This window comes from Sturnus vulgaris, chromosome 4, assembly GCF_052056855.1.
Source record: "Sturnus vulgaris isolate bStuVul1 chromosome 4, bStuVul1.hap1, whole genome shotgun sequence".
Lineage (NCBI taxonomy): Eukaryota > Metazoa > Chordata > Aves > Passeriformes > Sturnidae > Sturnus > Sturnus vulgaris.
Window position 1 is genome coordinate 28,421,448 of NC_142246.1, and position 19,886 is coordinate 28,441,333.

At 40.8% G+C, this 19,886-nt stretch overlaps 1 protein-coding gene across 8 annotated transcripts in view; it reads right to left on the reverse strand.

Annotated features, from left to right (window-relative positions):
• Positions 1-18,544, reverse strand: part of SGCZ (sarcoglycan zeta) — a 412,929-nt gene extending 394,385 nt beyond the window's left edge. For 2 of the 8 annotated variants that reach the window (XM_088163420.1, XM_088163413.1), the window contains exon 1: positions 18,434-18,539. Coding sequence is in view for 4 of the 8 variants with exons in the window: in XM_088163413.1 (XP_088019539.1) it covers positions 18,434-18,472 (39 nt within the window). In the remaining 4 variants the exon portion in view is untranslated. Of the gene's footprint in view, positions 1-18,433 lie in introns of all 8 variants that reach the window. The other 6 variants (XM_088163416.1, XM_088163414.1, XM_088163415.1 and 3 more) reach the window with 6 other exon arrangements.
• Positions 18,545-19,886: the final 1,342 nt, after the last annotated feature.

Consider the following 19,886-nt stretch of genomic DNA (forward strand, 5'->3'; position numbering starts at 1 on the left):
ACAAAAATTCAAAACCCATGATCTGGTTGAAGGATGAAAAATTTAAAGCAGGTCTAATAAAATTTAGAAGAAATAAACCTTTGCTCTTTAAAATTTAGTGTTATTGAAATATAGATAGCATCTGAAAGTTCAGAAGAGCAGCAACAGTAGCACTGGTAGGCATGCTTAAAGAAGATGCTTAAAGAACTGACCAACATCATTAATCATACATAATACAAATGAAAATGAGGACAAATTGTTACAAAGTATATAATGGGTTTTAAATACTATATATTCTATACTGTATAGTATCCACCAGTGTATTCTGTCATTTAGAAGACTGTGTCAATTCATGACTTTGGGACTGAATTGAGGACCTGCAGACTCCATCTGGGTCTACTGCTTCACAGCCAAATCTCAGCAGCCTGAATCTGCAACATCTTGACTCCACTTGTCACTGACATGGACAAAAACTTACAATATATGTGAGCTAAAAGCCTATACTTGTAAGCTTGGTGCAACAAGAAAATAACTAGAGAGCAACTGATTCTTATTTTTAAGGTTTATGTCTTCCAATTTCTTTGAAATGATTGAAAATTAGCTTTAGTCTCACAGTTAAGGATTGTTAAATTTTATACATTATTTTCCAATCTCCTATTTTTTATTTTTTTTGCTTCTCAATGTCCTATTTATTTACATTTATGAAATATTACCCCTATACCACAAAACATAAAAGGTCACAAAAGTAATCCCAAATGTTCCTTCAGACAAGAAATATAACCTTTATTTATCTAAAGTCTAAAAAAAATTGTGTAGCAGGTCATGAGAAGTCCTTATTTTTCAAACAAAAAATATTGTCCCTTTTGCTGGAAAAATAGAAAGGGAACCTCTTTACTTGTGCCCCTGAGAATGCTGTTTTTCTTCAGATTAGTTCAATGGTCCAGATAACAAATGAATAAAATCACTACGGTGCATGATATTTTTAATTAGGAAATATATTACAACTCCTACATTACAGTCTCAGGCAGCAAATATAATGCTCTGGATTTCTGCCTAGAATACTATTACCATTTGAAAATACTTTCTGGTAGATTCTAGAAGGATAGGAGGGTTGATTTTCCAAACAAAAAATTATGCTAAGCCTTTTTGACTAGGTAATAGCCTACAAATCAATTTTTTACATCTTTGTACAGGTAAATTCTTCTGAAAAAGTCGGGCAGAAGGTGATCCTCACAAGAAATGCAATCAAATTCAAGCTAAGATTGCCATTTGGATACTATACATATGCACCTCTCAAAGGTGCTATAGCACATACATGCAGCTCCTCTTCGCCTGGCTACACTACCTTCAGAAATGCACTATATCTTTTCCACAAAACCTGGGTCAAAATAAAAAGTGAGAAAATTAATCTCTGCATGTCCACACGAAAAACTCCACAGCCCATCTGAAAATGTGCTTATGGCACTTGCAAACATTACTTCACTTTGTTAATTATTTAGTCGGAGACTTTGAGATTACTCCATTTTTCCAGATATTTAATGTCTTAAGGAACAATTGGATTAGTCTCAATGTCACAGGTTTATTTCACTCATTTACCTTATTTACTCACATTAGCTGGTAACATAAATTAGACTAAAGCATAATTTATGACTGCCTTAGGCACATCATCTTGAAAGGCATTCAGTCTCAACCTGTAAACATCAACAGACTGACAATTCATCTCTTTCCTGGTAAATTTACTCCAGCAGCTAATCATGCTCCCTTTTATAAATTTGTTTCCTGATAGGGATATGCACATGCCCTGTGCACTTATTATGCCCTTCTCCACTACAACGAAATCCTTTAATATGCTGAAGTTGTCCTGCATTCTATCAAGTCAAGTCTCATTTGTTTGTTTGTTAAATTAAACAGGCCAAGCTTATTCAGATTTTCGGGGAGGGGGGGAAGGGGTATTTTTCATTATGTTACTGTTTCAAGATACACGAGCATTAGAAGCAATACTGTTTGTTTATTTATGACCACAAGAACAGCCGCAGCAGATCAGACAAATAATGGGTCATTGTAGAAGGATACTTCGAGACACCATATAAAGACAGGATAAGTATTTAGGGATATTTCCATCAGTTTCCATTCCTGGAAAGAATATACATCCTCTTTTTTATTCAGTTTCTGCTTATGAGAGGATTTTTATGCTTAAAGGTTTTAAGAACCTTTGCTAAAGGACCTCATTAAAAGTATTTCAAATGGGCATGAGATCTTTGAGAGCTGCCTCTGGCCACCTCAGTGCTTACCCAGCACTGTGCCTCTCCAGACAGACAGACCTTGAACAGCAATCCTCCCCATGTTGAGGCTCTCCTCTGGACCACCCTGTGGTCCAGCACTCCTGCAAATGTGGGACCTTGTACAGCAAACAGTGTCCTCTCTCCTATACCAACACAGGATCACCTAACCTAAGCATGGAGCTGCTTGGCTAGGGAAGTACTTCAAGTAAAGATAGTTTCTCTATCTATCTATCTATCTATCTATCTATATATATATATATAGTGAAAACACAGTGACAAATTACAATGGAATAAAAGATTAATTTGCATGTAGTTAGAAATACTTATGTAGGTTTCTAATGATACTGCTGTCATCCAATAGTACAGCTATTACAGAGCTGCTCAAAAACTGTCCTAGAATATTCCAGTACAATTATTTGAACAAGGGTGCATTACAATGCATAAATGATCTTTTTACACGTGAATAAAGACTTAGAGCTAGATAGATTATTTGGTTCCAATGTGGTTAAAATATAATTATTTCGCTCACAGAAAGATTCCTATTGTGTTTCCCATAACAATGTGATACATTCTTAATGCCCTATTATGGCATCGGCATGCAGAGCACTTCTAAACAGTAATTATTGGTATAACTCTCACACACAGCCTGTATGTGTATCACAAGCATGAGTGGATTCACTTGCTGAAGCAGACCACTTGTTTTCCTTGCTGGAAACTGAGGGGGGAAGAGGAAACACAACATCGCTTTTCAGTGTATTACAGACTGCAAGTGGCTCAGTGCAAAAAAGGAAAGAATATTTTTGATTACATGGCTGCAAAAGCTGTAACACTGCCCCTTATTTTGATGACTAGCCTACATTTTCTTCCATCCACTATAACTACTTACGAGGTGTAAAATAAATGCCTGGGCTTGATTTTCTGAGTTGAAGCTGAGCAGAACCTTAGTCATCTGAGAAAGAAAATGCTTTGTGGGACTCAAGCCAAATGAAACACAGCAACAGTGACTGTCTTTCTTTACAGATATCATAAAGGAAACTAATATGGCCTGAGATCTCATTGTCTTTTCAGCAGAGCTACTTTTACAAGGTAGAAGGGAAGAGTGCCCCAGCAGAGCCAGCTGAACAAACACCGGCACTGCAGCACCGGCAGAGGTGGCTGCAGCAGAGCCAGGACTGCCCTCCAACACCTCCCCTGGAGCACGGGTCAGTCTGTCCCTGGCATGCTGCAGAGCAGGAGGTGGGTTGGTAGCCAAATCCCCTGCCTCTTCAGGAAGATACTGGCTTAGAAGAGATTGTCAAAATATGCTGTGATTATTGGGCTATGGCAGTTAGTAAAAACTGAGGTGCCCTTGCCCATTATTTTCAAGACCTTTGACTTTTGATGCCTACTATCTTTGTTGTTTTCCTCTCAGCTACAAGATGCCCATTGTCACATACACACACAGTGCTGCAGTAATTAGACCCACATACTGCCCTGGTTCTATGAGTTGACTGAACTTCTGCTGCCATCAATGAGGGAGTATGTAAGAAAGCCCCTAGATAGCAACAAGGTCCATGAGCATAAATCTAGTACCAATCTCACTGATCACGATATAAGAAAATTTTTCCCACCTGTTTCTGTTACTATTTCTTCTATTAAAAAATATCACAGTACAGGCCACGTCTTTTTAAGTCTTGAAAATCTCAGCAAATATTTCCTCTTTTTACTGAAATTCATGGCAGTGTTCAGGTGAGCGCTTATGAAATCAGATGCAAACCAAGAGAATCTGTAACTACAATAGCACACCTCTCATAGCACTGTTGACAAAATGTTTTAAAACTTGAAATGAGAGAAAATTAAAAATATAGTCCTATAAAAGCTGTACAAATGTATGGCCCTATATGTATATATAGACACTTTTTAATACATACACTACTTAGAAGAGGATTGAATTATTACACTTAGAGGAAAGCAAAATTCAAAGAGAGCTTTGGTTCAGCTAATATAGTACATTAAATCAGCAGACTGCTCAGCAACAAATCTTTTATTTAGGGAAGTTTTTCAGAAAACTGAAGGGCCACAAAGCTAAAACAGAAGAGATAAGGTAAAAAAAAAGGCAATGGAAAATAAAAATAAACAGAATCAAAATCCTGTAGTATACAAATTATGCTTTGTCCTCTTTATCCATATCAACTGCAAGCTATTGAAGATAAGTATTTTCCTGCTTATGTAGCTGGAAAACAGAACATGCTATTCCCTTTAATTGTGCAGATAAAGCAAATGTTTCAAGCAGATCTTGCCTTTTTAGACAAGAGAGGAACCAAAAGTCTTTCCCAGAAACAGATTTTAAATTTCTTAAAAACATCATGCAATATATTAATTTTAACATCAATTTCTGTACCAAAGAAACCTCAGTGGTGGAGGGACTAAAGCAGAAAGCAGGCAAGGCAGTCCCTGATGTTCTACCTGATGATCACTTCAGATGGGTCTGCTTATCCCGTACTGCTTCTTCAGGAAGTGACACAGGTGTGTGTCCATGTATCCCATAGATGAAAGAACTGGTGGAAGACCTAATACAGGCATCTCATGGATTTGAGCTGGCCATTGCACTCCAGCCCAGAGCACCAACAGTATCCTGGGCTGCATCAGAAGCAGCATGGCCAGCAGGGCCTTTCCTCCTCTCTCATGAGACCCTCCCAGGAGTGCTGCATCCAGATCTGTGGTCCTCGGCACAGGAAGGACACAGACATGTTGGAGCAGGTCATGGAAATGATCAAAGGGCTGGAGCACCCCCCCGATGAGGAAAGGCTGAGACAGCTGGGTTTGTTCAGCCTGGAGAAGAGAAGGCTCTGGAGAAGACTTAAGATGATCTTTCAGTATTCAAAGGGGGCATATAAGAAAAATGGATGACTGATAGAGATCCAGACTAGGTATGTGGAAAAAGTCTTTTACAAAGAAGATGATGAAACACTGGGACAGATTGCCCAGAGAGGTGATAGTTGCCCCATCCCTGGAAACAGCCAAGGTCACTTCAATGGGGCCCAGAACAGCCTAGTCCAGTTGGAGATGTTCTTGTTCTTTGCAGATGGCTTTTAAAGGTCCTTTTAAAATCCAAACTATTCTATGGTTCTTTGATGTGGTTTTTTGTCACTATTTTTTTCACTGATATTTTGCTGCAGTATTAATTATTTGGCCTAGCTAGTGACAATCTTTCAAAATAACTGTTCAGAAAAGTTTAGAGACAAATGCCCTTCATAAAAGTGTAATTTCCCTGTATTCATTATGTTCTAAATCACATCTAAAAACAGGTTTGCTGTATTTATTTCCAGGAGTCAATGGGCAACTATACTATCATCCATAGATCATATCCTTCCATGTGACTTAAAAGAACTAGAGTTATTTTCTTTCTGAGGTTGACAATCAAAATAGATGTCTAGGAAATAATACTTTTTGTAATTTACCCTGTGATCATGAACAGATCCTTTTCTACCAGCCAATGTGAATATTTACATAGCAAACCAAATAAGAGCATATTCAAAGCACAAGGTGTAACAAAGAGTGTCAAGTGAAAATGGATTCCTACCTGCACTATGAAACACAAAAATACACCTGGAGCTCTTCCATAGATTTTTTTTGTCCTTGATAGTACAGCCTTGCCAAAATTGTTGGCATTTGGTCAGAATCAGGAACATCCATTCAGTCATGATCCCGGATAGTATTCCCAAAAGCACTGAGATAGCTTTACTGACATCTCAGTATTTTGATTTCCACTGTGCCTTTAGCCACTTAAGATGCTACAGGCTATCAGTTCTGATGCTGCAAAATGTAAAAATGGGAAATGGGCCCACCTTCTAACCTCTCAGACCACAGTTAATGGACATTGGCTGAGCTGACATTTACACTTCCAGATCCTCAACACCCCCCTATCCCCAGACAAACAGTCTTGTGAGAAAGATATTTTTACAGTAGGACAGAAAGCACAGAATTTTGAGTAGAAGGCTATTTCTCAGTCCTGTACTTCCCCTGGAAATTCTCTCTACCCAGAAGCCACCAACAAGCAGACCCATACCCTACAAAGTAATGTACCTGTGCCTGTGCTCCTGAATAAGCAAACAAAAGACTTCACACTCTCACAGGCTGGAAAGAAAACACTAGCCTCTAATGTATGCAAACTGCATCCCTCAACGCATATTTTCAGGTATATACTGATTGACTTGTCTCAGTGTTCAAAATTAAGTTGGCTTTAGGCAGCCAGGTCTTTTTCAAGAGCTACTAATGATAATATTGTTAACGTTTGTTATTGAAATTTTGTTAGTAGCACCTGATTTATCCCAGTAAACAGCACTACCATTTCATCCTTAGCCCTGGATTGTGAAAGTTTACAGCTTTGAGGTTTGCATTTCTTTTGGTTTTTTGGAAGGTGCCAATAGAAGCAAACTGATATGGATACAGACTGTTGCATCAGAGATGCATTACAATTTTACATTTCTTTTAAAAGGTATGATTTTTAAAGGTAGATTTTTTTTTTTAAATTAGTTCTTTTAATTCACTCTAGGTTCAAATAGAATAAATTGAGCAGACAAATAATTATTCCTCCTGTCTTCTCCTCCCTTGAAAGGTTCTCAGGATTTTTTCAATAAAAAGCTGGGATTTAATTGTGATTCAACTTATATTGATATAAGGGTCAGTTTTATTCAGATGTAATAATTACAAAGACATCCATATTAATCTTAGTTCAACATTGGATATAGGTATGTGTTGACTTCCCATTAGATAAAACAATGGAATCCTTTTGGCTGAGGCAGTTCAAAAGGTCAATAAGCAAGATTTCTTTGTCATTTAGGAATATAGCATTTCCTTTTTTCAATTCACATTGTTGTAACTACTTCTGAGCAGGTGTTTAGAACATAAACCTTATAGATACTAAAATAAGGAGATGTTTGGTTCTTGAAATGTGTGGTCTGGTTTACTTGCAGTTGACAAGGCATTTTACAGGAACACATCTGACTTTTTATAAGTTTCCAATAGCAGTAAACTTTATCCCTGCTGACAGCAGAAGCAATTGCTGTGTTCAGAATAAAATTGATTGGTTTAACTCTCTTTTCTTGTTTCATTTTATGCTCTAAGGTTACATTTAAATCTCTTTCAGTTAATCGTTTTGTAAAAACCAATTCTTTGTATGTTACTGGGGTAAAAATACATATGAGTGAGCACCAAATCATTGGAAGGTATGGGAAAGTGGCGTTTATTTGAACTGGAAAGAAGTATTTAACTTCTTCATGTAGAAAACAGTATTTTCATAGTGAAACTTTCATAATTTTTTTTTTTTTTTTTTTTTTAGTTTATAAGATCAGAAGAAAAAAAATTAAGGCAAGTAATAAAAAAAGCAAGAAATAAAACCACCATCATAACCATCTGCAGCAAGCAGGCACTTTGTGTACTGTGATCCAAACATCTGCCTTCATGCCATGATTCTTAGGCCACATTTTGGAATAGTATCATTAGTGGCAACTCAGGACACACAAGTTTGGAAAATATACGCAGAATAGGCACTTAACACTGTTACAATCATTCTGCTTTGTGAGGGATGATCCAACTTAAGATGTTCCAGCTACCAGCTGCCACTGCCAGCCCCCACAACAGAGCTTACTACCTCTGCACCACTGCTGAGTCAGCTGTATTTTGTCTGAAAGTGTTTGGGTCTCCTGAAAGTAAAATTTATGGCACTTTATTTCTGCTAGAAAAATTGCACAGTCAATCTGTACAACTGGCTGGCAAGTCAAAACTAGGGTGAGAGAAGAGCACAGAACTGACTTTGGTAAGACATTGGAAGGTGCCTTCATTTGCTGTTGGCTTCTTCCAGTAGATTTGCATCTTGTAATCTCTCCTGTTTCCTTCTTCACGCTACTCGCTTTATCCAGGAGGAGTCACAAAAAGCATTAAGTGCATATCAATACTATAGGATATTTTGGCACTGTTATCAATTATTAAAGAAATCCATAATTTAAAATGCAAATGAGTCCATGCACAAAGATACCTTGTCAACTGCAAGTAAACCATATAATACATGGCATACCAATTAAGTGGTGACATTCCACCGAGACAGTAATTTCATCTGCTTTCATAGGTTCTGGGATTTTCTGGCCCAGTCACCTCTGTGCACCTGAGTAAGTCATTTGACTTTTCTAGCACCTCAACGAATAAATGTCACTAATTTTTTTCCTTATTCTTTAAATGATGCATATGTCATAGACACATTACTTACTAAATAGTAATATTAGCACAAAACACAGGGTTCTGCTTTGTCCTAAAAATTTCAAAATATAGTAATAATATGTGAATAATTAAGATATGTCCATGAGGCATCAGCAACAGTGCAAAGAGCTATACAGCCCTTTTGATTCAGTTTGTCACCACCTCAGCACACTGTCACTGTGCTGTCATTTGTTATTGCAACCCACAGCCTTCCCTTTCAGCTACAAATCTTTACATTCCACTTGGCTACTCTAAAACTGCATTAGCAAGCTCTGCATGTCTATTACAAAATAGCACTGTAGTCTGGTGCAGCAGCATACTCCTAAAACCAAAATAAATTTTACTCAATATAATCTATAATTGTTGACAAATCAGGTGATGGGCTTCAGCACAGCTTCCCTAGTGCTCCCTCCTTGCTCAGCTCATCATGCTGCAATTTTCTGCCTACTAGGTACATTCATTCATTGATCAAGACTTGCAAAATTCTGAGTTCAATAGGATAGACAGGACCTCAGCAAAGGGTGCCTTCTGTTTTATGCCTGTCAACAGTATGATGGAAATTCTATCATGAGACACAGAGACTACTCACAATCTCATAATTTTATTAAGCAATAGCACAAATGGTCTCATTAGACTGAGTAGATGACATATTTGCATGAACAGTGAATATTATCGACCTCATCTAAAATAAGACTGAACAAAACAGGGAGCTTAACTAGGGAGAGGTCTCTTCTGAACAAACAGATCATTTTCCAATCACATACTCACTTGCACCTAGTGAGTTGGGGGAGAAACGAAGAAAGTATGAGATCAATTCTAAAAATAGTAACTGACTCTCCTGAAAACAAGATATACTTACAGAAATTACATTGTCAGTGCCAGTATTGGGGAAACAGCATGCGCTAAGTAACTTGTTAGTCTCTGAAGAATTATATTCTTCTGCCAGCTTTTTCAGGAAAATCTAATAAAACATTGATGAAATAGAAGAATTATTTTCTCTGCATGAAGATTAAGTGGGAACATGAGTCTATACGATGGACAGTTTTTGCATTCATCTCATGTCTGCTCAACTGCAGGAATTATTGGGAAATGGCACACAGAATATTTCTAAACTGATGTATATCTGAAATAGTAGATGTCAACTTGAGTCCTACAGGAAGTGACAGTCAATACCAGCTTGTTGCCAGCTATTTCTGCAACAACCTATAAATCTTGACACAGCTAGGCAGTCCTGTGCTAGGACTAAATCCTATTGTTTCAGATGAAATAAAAGGGAAGACAATTATTACTAAGCTGTATCGTAATGCATAATTACACACCAGCCTGTGTGCTGGTACCTGTCAGAACCTTCAGAGGGAACTGAGGTTCTGACAAAGAGTATTAGAGATTAGGAGTAAGGGTAAATGCCTTAAGAACCCCATTAACTAGAGCAATTCAGCTAAGTGATTTCTAGAGAGTATTTACCATCTGTTGGTGATGCTCAAGCTAAAAAAAAAAGATGGATCTTAATCCCAAATTTTGTAATTTTTTTTCCTGAACTGTCCTAAACTTCTGAGAGGATTAAGATTTTGTGTCATTTTGGAGGAATGGATTTTTATAGTGTCTCCTAGTTTGCAATTATTCAGAGCTAATTTTCAAGCTATTTATGGTAATAAATGATGCTATGAGTTTCAGCTTTAAGCTAAGTAATCTTCTTGGAAAAACTTCCAGTCTTTTTGTAATGCATTCTAAAATTCCCTCTGCCATTTATTGAGGCATAGATTATTCAACTTCCTTCCTCACACATATATTAAATGGTGAACGGGATTAAAAACAGCCAGCTCAGCAATCCTGTTCAGCAGGGAGACTCCTGAATCAGCCAAGACAAATTACCAAAAAAAAAAAAAAAAAGGCACAGACTGAATTCTTATGTACCTCCTGAAGCCTTACAACCTTGTCAGAATTTTCTGTATGGAATGCAATTCACACAATTCACATCCTTAAAAGTTTTACAGGACTGTGATTACCAAGCAATCACTTTGAATATAGAAAACTGGTTCAATCTTTTCTTCAAAATAGAAACAAGCCCCCAAGCTGAGTTACAGTCTCCTTTTATTGTTTAAGATATATGTCGTTTAAGCTAATAGTAAAAAAAATCACATTAAAAGGAAGATCCAGGCATTTTTTACCTCATTTGTCCACTTACCCAGTGAAAGCCATTGGGGTCACTCTTGTGTGCTAAACTCAGGTTTGCAAAGAAATCACCTTTGAGCACCCTCATTGGAGTCCCCAGGAGAACATCTGGGGGATGGAAATCAATGGCCCTAAAGCAAGATAAATCATAAAATACTCCTCTCACTCCAGATGAAAAATATGCAAGCAAATGTGTTATTAGTGTGATCTGCCTAAGCAGCATGACCAGGGAAAACTGAAGTGCTTCGTGTCTTGTGGGTGAAGTGGGGTCTTCGCAGATTCCTTTACAGGACAGAGCCTCTGTTGCACTGTAGGAACCTTCCCTGTAGCAATTCCTAAGGGGAATAATGAATGTTCCTGAAAAACTTGGAACTCTCATAGTGAACTTAGTAATAGCTTGACTACTTCCAAAGCTACCTACAACCAAACCATATTTTTGCCCAAGCCTCGAGTGCAATCAGGAAAGACAGAGTGGAGAGGGGACTGCCCAGCCCTGACCCCTCAGCATAGAGCAGGCAGACTGGATGGGTGGCAGCTAAGCACCTTTCTGAGTTCAGGTTTAACATCCTTTCCAATATAAGGCTTTAAATTGAAGGTAACATAAAACCCAGATTCTGAGGATTAATTCAACTAGCTTTCTTCCACTTGTTATCGGTAGCTCATGAAGTTTTAGACTGCCTCTCAATCTCAGTCATCTGTTGATCAATGTTCAGAAACTTACTAGCCTATAAAAGCAGCAAAGGTTCTATTGATTCTTTACTTTTAGGGTTTTTTTCACATATGCTGGAAATTTGTTAAATGGAAGTCTAAGCTGAGTAAACTTGAAACCTTCCTCTAACAGTTAGTTTACTTGTCTTCAATCAGTTAAAGGGCAGAGCTTAACAGTGCTTTGTGCATGTGGACTAGCTTTAACTAGAAATAATAAGATTTAGTATTACTAATTAACTTCATTTGGAAAGAATGCTTTCTGTAATTGCAGTGGCTTACTGCATTATTTTCTCAACTACAGGTCCCAGCATACCTGGGCAATTACCCAATACCTGGCACTGCTTGTGTTCGATAAGAAGTGACGAAATTTTCCCGCTTTCTTGAATCCCACTCAAAATAACTAATGAACAATTTTGTGTAGAAGATGATCTTTATAATCTGAAGTATCTGAAGTATCATCAACATCTTGAAGAGCAAAAATAACAAAAATTCCTTTGTGGATCTGATCCAACAATCTGTACTCTCCACCCTGATAATGGTACAAAGAACAATGCATTTAGAAAGCACAAATTAAAATTAATTCCATTTTCACTTTATGTGCTACCATTAAATGTACACTATTACATTAATACAAACTGGAAGGGATGTGATTTTTCAGCAGGGGCAGCCTCTGTTTACTAACATTATTTGTTCAAGAGTTGTAGGAGCAGGAAGGCAGAACCTATAAATTCCAGACCATGCTGCCCACATGAACTGAAGAGATCTGCTAAAACAGAGATTTATGGCTGAAGGCTAGATTTTTATGGCTAAGGCTTTCTACTGCTTATGGCACCAATTTTTAGGCATATCACTGATGTGCTGATATAACTTCAATGATTCAACAAAGTACTGCTAATTTTAAACTGCAGAAAAAGATACTCTGTCCTCATTTATTACATTTCAACTGCAAATACAGAGTTTATATCACACAATCCTCCTTAATGTGTGAGCTAGAGGTAAAAGAAAGTAGGTACAGAAAGAACACCTTTTTTTATTAAAGTTGCTGAACACCAGAAGCTTGCTTTGACTTACTCAGTACCTCTGTAAATCTGGCCTTGTGTGATTAGCTGCAGTAATACTGCTGAGAATAAAGCTTCACATTTTGTGTCTCTCACTGTTGTGGCTTAGCAAACAGTCATTCCTTCCTGTGACAAGGAACAAAACCCATTGCTCGTGGATTGCAACCTCATAACATCTTTCTTCAAAAAGAAGGGTTTTGTTGTGGATCAAAGAGTTAACCTGTAATATCTAAGAATTAGCAAAGGATCAGATGGCTTAGTAGATAAATGTGTCTTCCTTCTTGGACTAAATAATTCTGGCTTTACAATACATGGCTGCAGTCAAAAGTACAACAGGGCGGTAAGAACACTTCTGTAAGCTCTTTAAATGTACAAAGTGTTTCAAAATAAAGGAAATAATACAACTTCTAAACCAGGTTTCTTTTGAAGGAGAGAAGAAAATGACAGAAAATTTCCCTATGAGGAACTTCCATATCAAAGTAAGAAAAGTGTCTATTTATAACCCAGAGTACTTTTATTTTTATTATTATTTGAATCCTTATATTTTTCCTTTGGAATGCTGTATCTCTAGAGGACATAGAAACAACTACATTAGATATGGATTTACAAAATGTATATAAAATACCACAAGGTGAAATTATTTCACAGGAAACATCTCTTGTGACATTTTTGCCATAACATTTTAAGTAAAGCAATCTTACTCCTGGATTTATCAGGAAGATGGGAAAACAGTATCAGCCTCCAAAAGGTTAAGGAATGTAGTACAAAAGCATGACTGGGACGCACAAATGTGTCTTCACATTACAGATTTATCTTTGAAAGGCTCTAGCATGAGTCATACACTGTCTTCAAATCTTACATTCAGACCTATAGAAACAACCCAACTTACAGTAGCATCACACACTAACCTCTTCCAGTTCAGGAAGAAAAAAATGTGTTGCTAACCTTTACGTAAACCTCTTTCATCTATTTTTTTAAGTGCAAAATATAGTGTCAGAGGAAAATATTTTTCCCAAAACCATGAAAAACAGGAAGACAAAGTGGTTTTTTCCCTTTAACCAAGCTTTCAAATTTTGATGTATTTTCCATTTAAAGAGTGTTGAGCTTAGCAAAACTGTAATGTACAATGTCAAAAAGCTCAGCCACAGGTTATATGGATTCTCTGCAGTCATAGTACAGGAATGATTTCTAAAGTGTATAGTGAGAGCACTGCCATTGTCTTGACCTTTTTTCTATGTCTACTGAACAACTATATCTTATGCATAGAATTCTCTCCAGCTTCCTGAACTATATCTAGTCTTTATACATATTGAGAGATGGAGAGGAAATCCCACAATAGGAACACAGAGAAAAGAAATTTGCATGTATATTACTTTAAAACCATTTCAGCTTGACTTTCCATGAAGAATGGTTTAAAGGATGAATGCTTTGACTGTGAATGCAAAGGTTAATTGTCTTTATTGAGTAGTGCTGAAAGGACCCTAGTAAACCATGAAGGTTTCTTGGAGGGACATACTAAAGAAGGATAGGAGAGAGAAAGTTTTGCATTAAAAAGACAAATCCCTTAATATCCACACTAAGATGTCCATGTCCCAAGCAGAAGAGTTTAATAAATGAAACAGACTTTCATAAGAGGCTGTTGAGTGTTACAGAGTACTGCACTTTCTATTACGGAACGACTGACTTTAAACAGAAATAAAACCATCTACCTAAACTCATCAAAAGTTCTCCCACACCAGACCAAGCACATTAACTTCTCTGGCCTCTTTCTTTTAACATAAATAAATTTTTAAAAATTACAGAATTCCCCAGAGTATTAGTTCTCCTGTTAACTTAAGCAGTGAAGTGATTTGCATGTTTAAGACCACAAAAGTACCTCTTGTTTAAATTTTTGTGCTTTCCTTGTTTGAATTTCTTTATCAGATATTTTACAAATTACATAAATTGCATTGGAAGACTATTGTTGCCAAAACCTCTTCTTGTTTCATGCCACATTATGTCAGCAGTTTCAAATCACCGGGAAATGCATAACTGTAAACAGACTATAAATATTCTCTCATGAGCTGAATAAAAAAAAATCAGCTAATATTTACAAGATGATTCAGAAATAAAGTGTTTAATTCTTTTGCATATTAAAAGTGGCAATTTCAAGACACTTAAGCACACTATTAATCAAACATCTTGGGATTGTAATGAAGAATTCTCACTGAACCAGTGCTTTCAAGTAATAAACGGCTTCCAGGATGTTTTTTAATCCATCATATTAATAATCTCACTGTTATCATACATTCAATTACAAACCAACTTTCCTCCAGAGAAGTATCAGTGGTTTACACACTACAAGGAATACTATCTCCCTCTTAGACTGTACACAAATTGCAGTTGCTAAACAAACATAAGACAAACAGTCATGATACAAATAAGAGGAATTGTATGTCAAATGAAAGAGCAAATCTGAAGGACAAAATTTGTAATAATCTAGCCAATGTCAATGCAAATCACAAATAATAGCATCCAGCAAGCACAAATGCCTCCTAATTCTTCTTTGCAAATGACACTCAATTTCAAGAAATAACATTCCTCAACATAGTTTTAAAATACAGTAAATGCAAAATAAGTTAATTCATCATCTTTTATATACATATACAAAATACAGAGTCCTATAAAATAAAATAATATAAAATACTCATACAATCACACAGTTTAATGTATGTTCAAAATGTAGCTGTAGACTCACATATACATTTGGTAACAGAAAACCCTTCCCAATACTTAACCCAAGACTACGGTGCAACTGTGACAGAATTATTTAGTTTGCGTACTACTCCTTTAAAACAAAAACTCCACAGGCTTGTGGGTTAAAAAGTCAGAGGAAAGTTCTTACATCTGAGAGAGATAAGACAGATCAAAGGAAAACCAGAATAGCTCAAAACCTCTGGAAGAGAAGTCTGTTTTCCATACCGATTACTTTCTTCAGGGTTTCATGCATGTAATAGTAAGGGGAAGCACACCTACCTTCATTAGCAGGTGTTGCACACATGGTACTTGTTGAGCTTTTCACAAAATCCCCTTTCAAAATGTCTATTATTAACATAAATAATTCAGAATTCATTACAATCAGTGCAATAAATAACACAGAGATTTTAAGTTTGTATTTAATGGCTGATTTGACGTGTAGAGAAGCTTTATATAAAACATAGTATACGTTTTCAGTGTCATTATAAAAAGTTTTTTTCTTTTAGAGACACATTTGATTTTTATTGGTAGGGAAGTTGTCACTATCTTTTTTTATGTTTACTGGCGTATATTTGTCATAGCAGAGGAAACCCAGTATCAAGAAAGAGTATGTCCAGCCTGTTTCCAAAATTCTTGGCAAGCTCTGCTGCAACAAGCTGCTACCGTATTTGACATTCTTGGCATGAGCCCTCCATGCAGTGTGGTGTGGGAGTCCACTCGACACCTCGGGACCTCTGGCCGCCTGCTGTCTGTGTGCCCTGTTTCTTTGGCCTGGCAAGGAGCTGCGTCGGCCCGGGGGAAAAGGAGTGGAGCCCTTCACCCCTCCTGAAACTACCCAGAACCTGAGGAAAGCTTTCACGACTTGGAGCAGTATGGGAGATGCTCTTTACTGCGCCCAATTACAGCAAGGGCACCGGCTGGGAACTTCCTAGACCCCCAAGAGCTTTGCCCCACACCTTGTACTGCTGCTGGTGGGAGAGTGACGGGACGGCTGGCCCTGAGAGGAAGCCCAGCTCTCCGGAGCGAGGTGCAGCAGAGCCGCGCGGCCCCGCGACTCGTCGCGCCCGCTGCTGTGGCTGGAGCCGCTCCCGGCGGGCCGGTAGACGGCTCCGCTCCACCCCCTGCCGCCCGGGCCCGCTCCACCCTCTGCCGCCCGGGCCCGCTCCACCCTCTACCGCCCGGGCCCGCTCCACCCTCTACCGCCCGGGCCCGCACCACCCTCTGCCGCCCGGGCCCGCTCCACCTCCTGCCGCCCGGGCCCGCACCACCCCCTGCCGGCCGCAGCGCCCGCCTCCCGCTCCGCCGGCGTCCTGTCGGCGCCTGGGATCGCTCGCAGCGGCCACACATCAATGAAACACCCGGGAAAGCCGGGAAGTGCATCGTGCCAAAGAGGCTGGTCCCAGAGAGCTGCCCATACCCTAAGAGCATCTGCAGAAATGCCTCCTTTGGAAGCTCTTCTCATCCTTATGAACGGAAGAGGTAGGGAGGAGACGATGAAAGTACCGATGCTTACTTCTCAGCTGCTTCTTTGCTCAAGGTCGCTCAGCCTTATACGCTGCAACACGAGTCCTGATCGCAGCGCACATAACTACGGGATAACTGGAAACCCCCTATGCTGGATGCCCTGCTCATAGCGAGACGTGCCTCCTGCTTTACGGACAATTCATGCGGAGTACTGCCCTCTTGTAGCATTAACATAATTTCTTTAAAGACCCTTTAAAAATAATGCAGTGCAATAAAACTTTTCGCTCCCTTAATCGTAAGACCCGTCTTTTGCCTCTCCCGCACCAGCGGGATCCTGTGAAGCCTGCGAAGGCTAAGGCAGAAGGGAGAGGACTCCTCAGCAGCCCAGGAAAGCAGCGTTTGCGGCGGGGAAGCCCTGGAAGCGCTGTGAGGATCAGCGGTTCTCAAGCAAATCGTTCTATCGTCTCTCCTTCCGTCACCTCAAATACTCAAACAGCGCTACAGTCCTGGGGTGCCTTTCTCTGGGGAGATTAGCGGGAGTTCTGAGCAAGACTGGGGGGTGAATGTATTTATTCAGTACTTTCAGATCTGGTTTATAGGAAAAGAGAAGGAGGCCCCAGCTGCACTTCAGCGCTCCCCAGTTCACCTTCCCAGACGGAAGCCCTTCTCCGCGCCCTGAGGGGCATCCCGCGGGTGGCCCTGCGTGAGGCGGCCAAGAAAGGCTCTCTTCCTTCCCCTGTCCCTCTCATCTCTCCCTTAGCGCTACGTCCGCCGCCACCGTGGCGAGGTGTGTGTGTGTGTGTGTGTGTATGTGTGTGTGTAAGTGTGTGTGTGTGTGTGTGTGTGTATGTCTGTCCCGCCCCTCCGGCTTGGCCCTCGTTCCACTCCGGCTGAGCAGCCCCTCTGAGCTCGCCCCACGCACCCGCTCCCTCTGTGCTGCCTTCCTGAGCCAGCCACCCTCTTCACCGCGTATAGATTGATAGAGAGATTTATCTTATCATTAGTATGATGATGAGATGATGATGATGATGATGAGTATTTGAGCCAAATTCCGCTCAGGGCCGTGGGGGGGTTGGCAGCAGGTGTAAGGAAGGCTCTATCTCCGCAAAGGAGCATGCTCAACGCTCTCAGGCATGCTCCTTCAGCGAGGAGGGAGCCGGAGCTGGGCTGGGGGTGGCGGGGGGAGCAGAATCCTCCCGGCTCGCACCGTCCTAATGCAAAGTTTGATTGTACCGGCGGCCCCCGAGCCGCGGCCCGGCATCCCACCACCGCTGCTGCCTCAGCTTCTCTCGGCTGGGGGACCCGGACGCCGCGCTGGGGGCGAGCCGAGCGGGGGGTGGAGAGGTGGAGAAGGGTTTCCCCGACGCTCCCGGCGGCAAGGGGAGGAGAAAGAGGAAGAAGAGGAGATGCCCAGGCCAGAATGGCTTCAGAGCCAACTTCTGCCGGGAAGCCGCGGGTCAGTTGCCGCTTCCTCACAGCTGTCCCCGGCGCTGCCTCCAGTGCTCATGCAAAGCCGAGAGCACCCGGGCAGTACCATCAGCACTACCATCACCACCACCACTATTATTATTAATACTATCATGACGATGCTGCGGGCCGCGCAGGCAGAGGGGAAGCCGCGCTGGGCTGGGGCAGCCGCCCTCCCGCGCTTCCCCCGCCGCGGGGCGGCCGCGCCCGGCTGCGCGCCCCCCGCCCGGGCTGCGGGAGCCCCGCGCCGCTGGCGCCCCGTGCGGCCCCCGCCCCCGCGGCACGGCAGGGAGACAGCCCCGCCACAGCCACGGCGCCCGGCCGGTCGCCTACCTTGAGCTCCTCCGTGTCCAGGTTTGCTGATCTGTCCATAGAGCGAAACTGCGCGGAGCGGACTGGAAACTACGGAAGTTGTGCCAAAAAATAAAGAAGAACAAAGGGGGGGGGGGGGGGGGAAAGGAGGGAGGGGGGGAAATCTAGTCTCTCAGTTTCCAGCCTAAACTCAGCCTTGTCCTCCAAACCCTGGCAGCTCCCCTCAGTCTCATTCTCCGCGATCACGCCTCCACCGGTTAAAATAAATAAATAAATTAAATATTTCACTTTTTTTACAAAAAATAACTCCCTTAAGGATTAAAGCGACAGGTGATCCTTCCCTGGTGAAAGAGGTTCGCGTCCTCTGGCAATGAAAGGGAAAAAAAAAATCCACTCAGTTTAAAGATTTTTTTTTTTCTTCTGCAATAAGCTCAGAAACCGGCGAATCGCTGTATCCCGAGGAAAAAAAATCCTTCTTCTCTGGACAGCATCATGCAGCAAATTTCAAGCAAATGTGTTCAAACTGAAGAGAACAGCCTATGATAAAAGCCTTTCTCCGTCATGCTACCAGAGTAGTCTGGTAGCTAATTTAGCACCCTGTGAGCGCCAGACATTAGCGATGAACAATTTCGCTGGCAAGATAACAAAATCCCCCAAGTCCTGCATAGGCTCAAGATTGTTTTGCAGCTAAAGATAGTCTATTAGTAATAATAATAGTAATGTATATATGCACACACATAAATATAATAAAAGAAAGTCCGTAGGGTATGGTCTTCTTTGAAGGTTATGCTGGAAGAGTTGGGAGGAAAACAGGAGGTGGATCTCTTGCAGAAGAGAAGGGAGAGAGAGGCAGAGATTTCCCTCTCCGTCCCTGTTTTACTGTCCTTCACCGCCAGGTGACTGACTTCCCTCCTCTCGGCTCGCACGGGGGGATTTCTCCAGCTCTGGAGCAGCAGCGTTTCCTCCCCGAGCAGCCCCGGCTGTCAGCGCCGCCTCCCAGCTCCCCGCGGCCCCTCCGCCTCCCCCGGCCGCTGCCACAGCATCCCAAGGGCTCCTCTCTCTGCTCCCCGGGGCTATAAAGAGCAGACACAGCGGCCAGTTTGAAAGCCAGATACAACTGCTTTGTATCTGTTGTGTAACTGCTTTGTAGGATACTCAGGTATCGTTCCCTATAAAAACGAATATATATATATATATATTTATATCTGCAGGTGTGTCTAAATTAATAAGGTGGTGTAGAACTTCTCGATCTTTGGTTTGTAGTGCACAGTTTTGTGCAGCTGTTGAGTGTATCACTGATGGGCTGCAGCTGCGATTTGAGCAGCCTTTCTGATGGCACGTGGATTAAGTCTGAGACTCTGAGGGTGTTACTTCTACTAATCCCCTTTTCCATAGGAGTCACTGTCTTCTAGTTCTCAGATCACTCCAAAGAAAACCAAAATAGATTTAAAAATTCATATTTCTCCCCACCAAG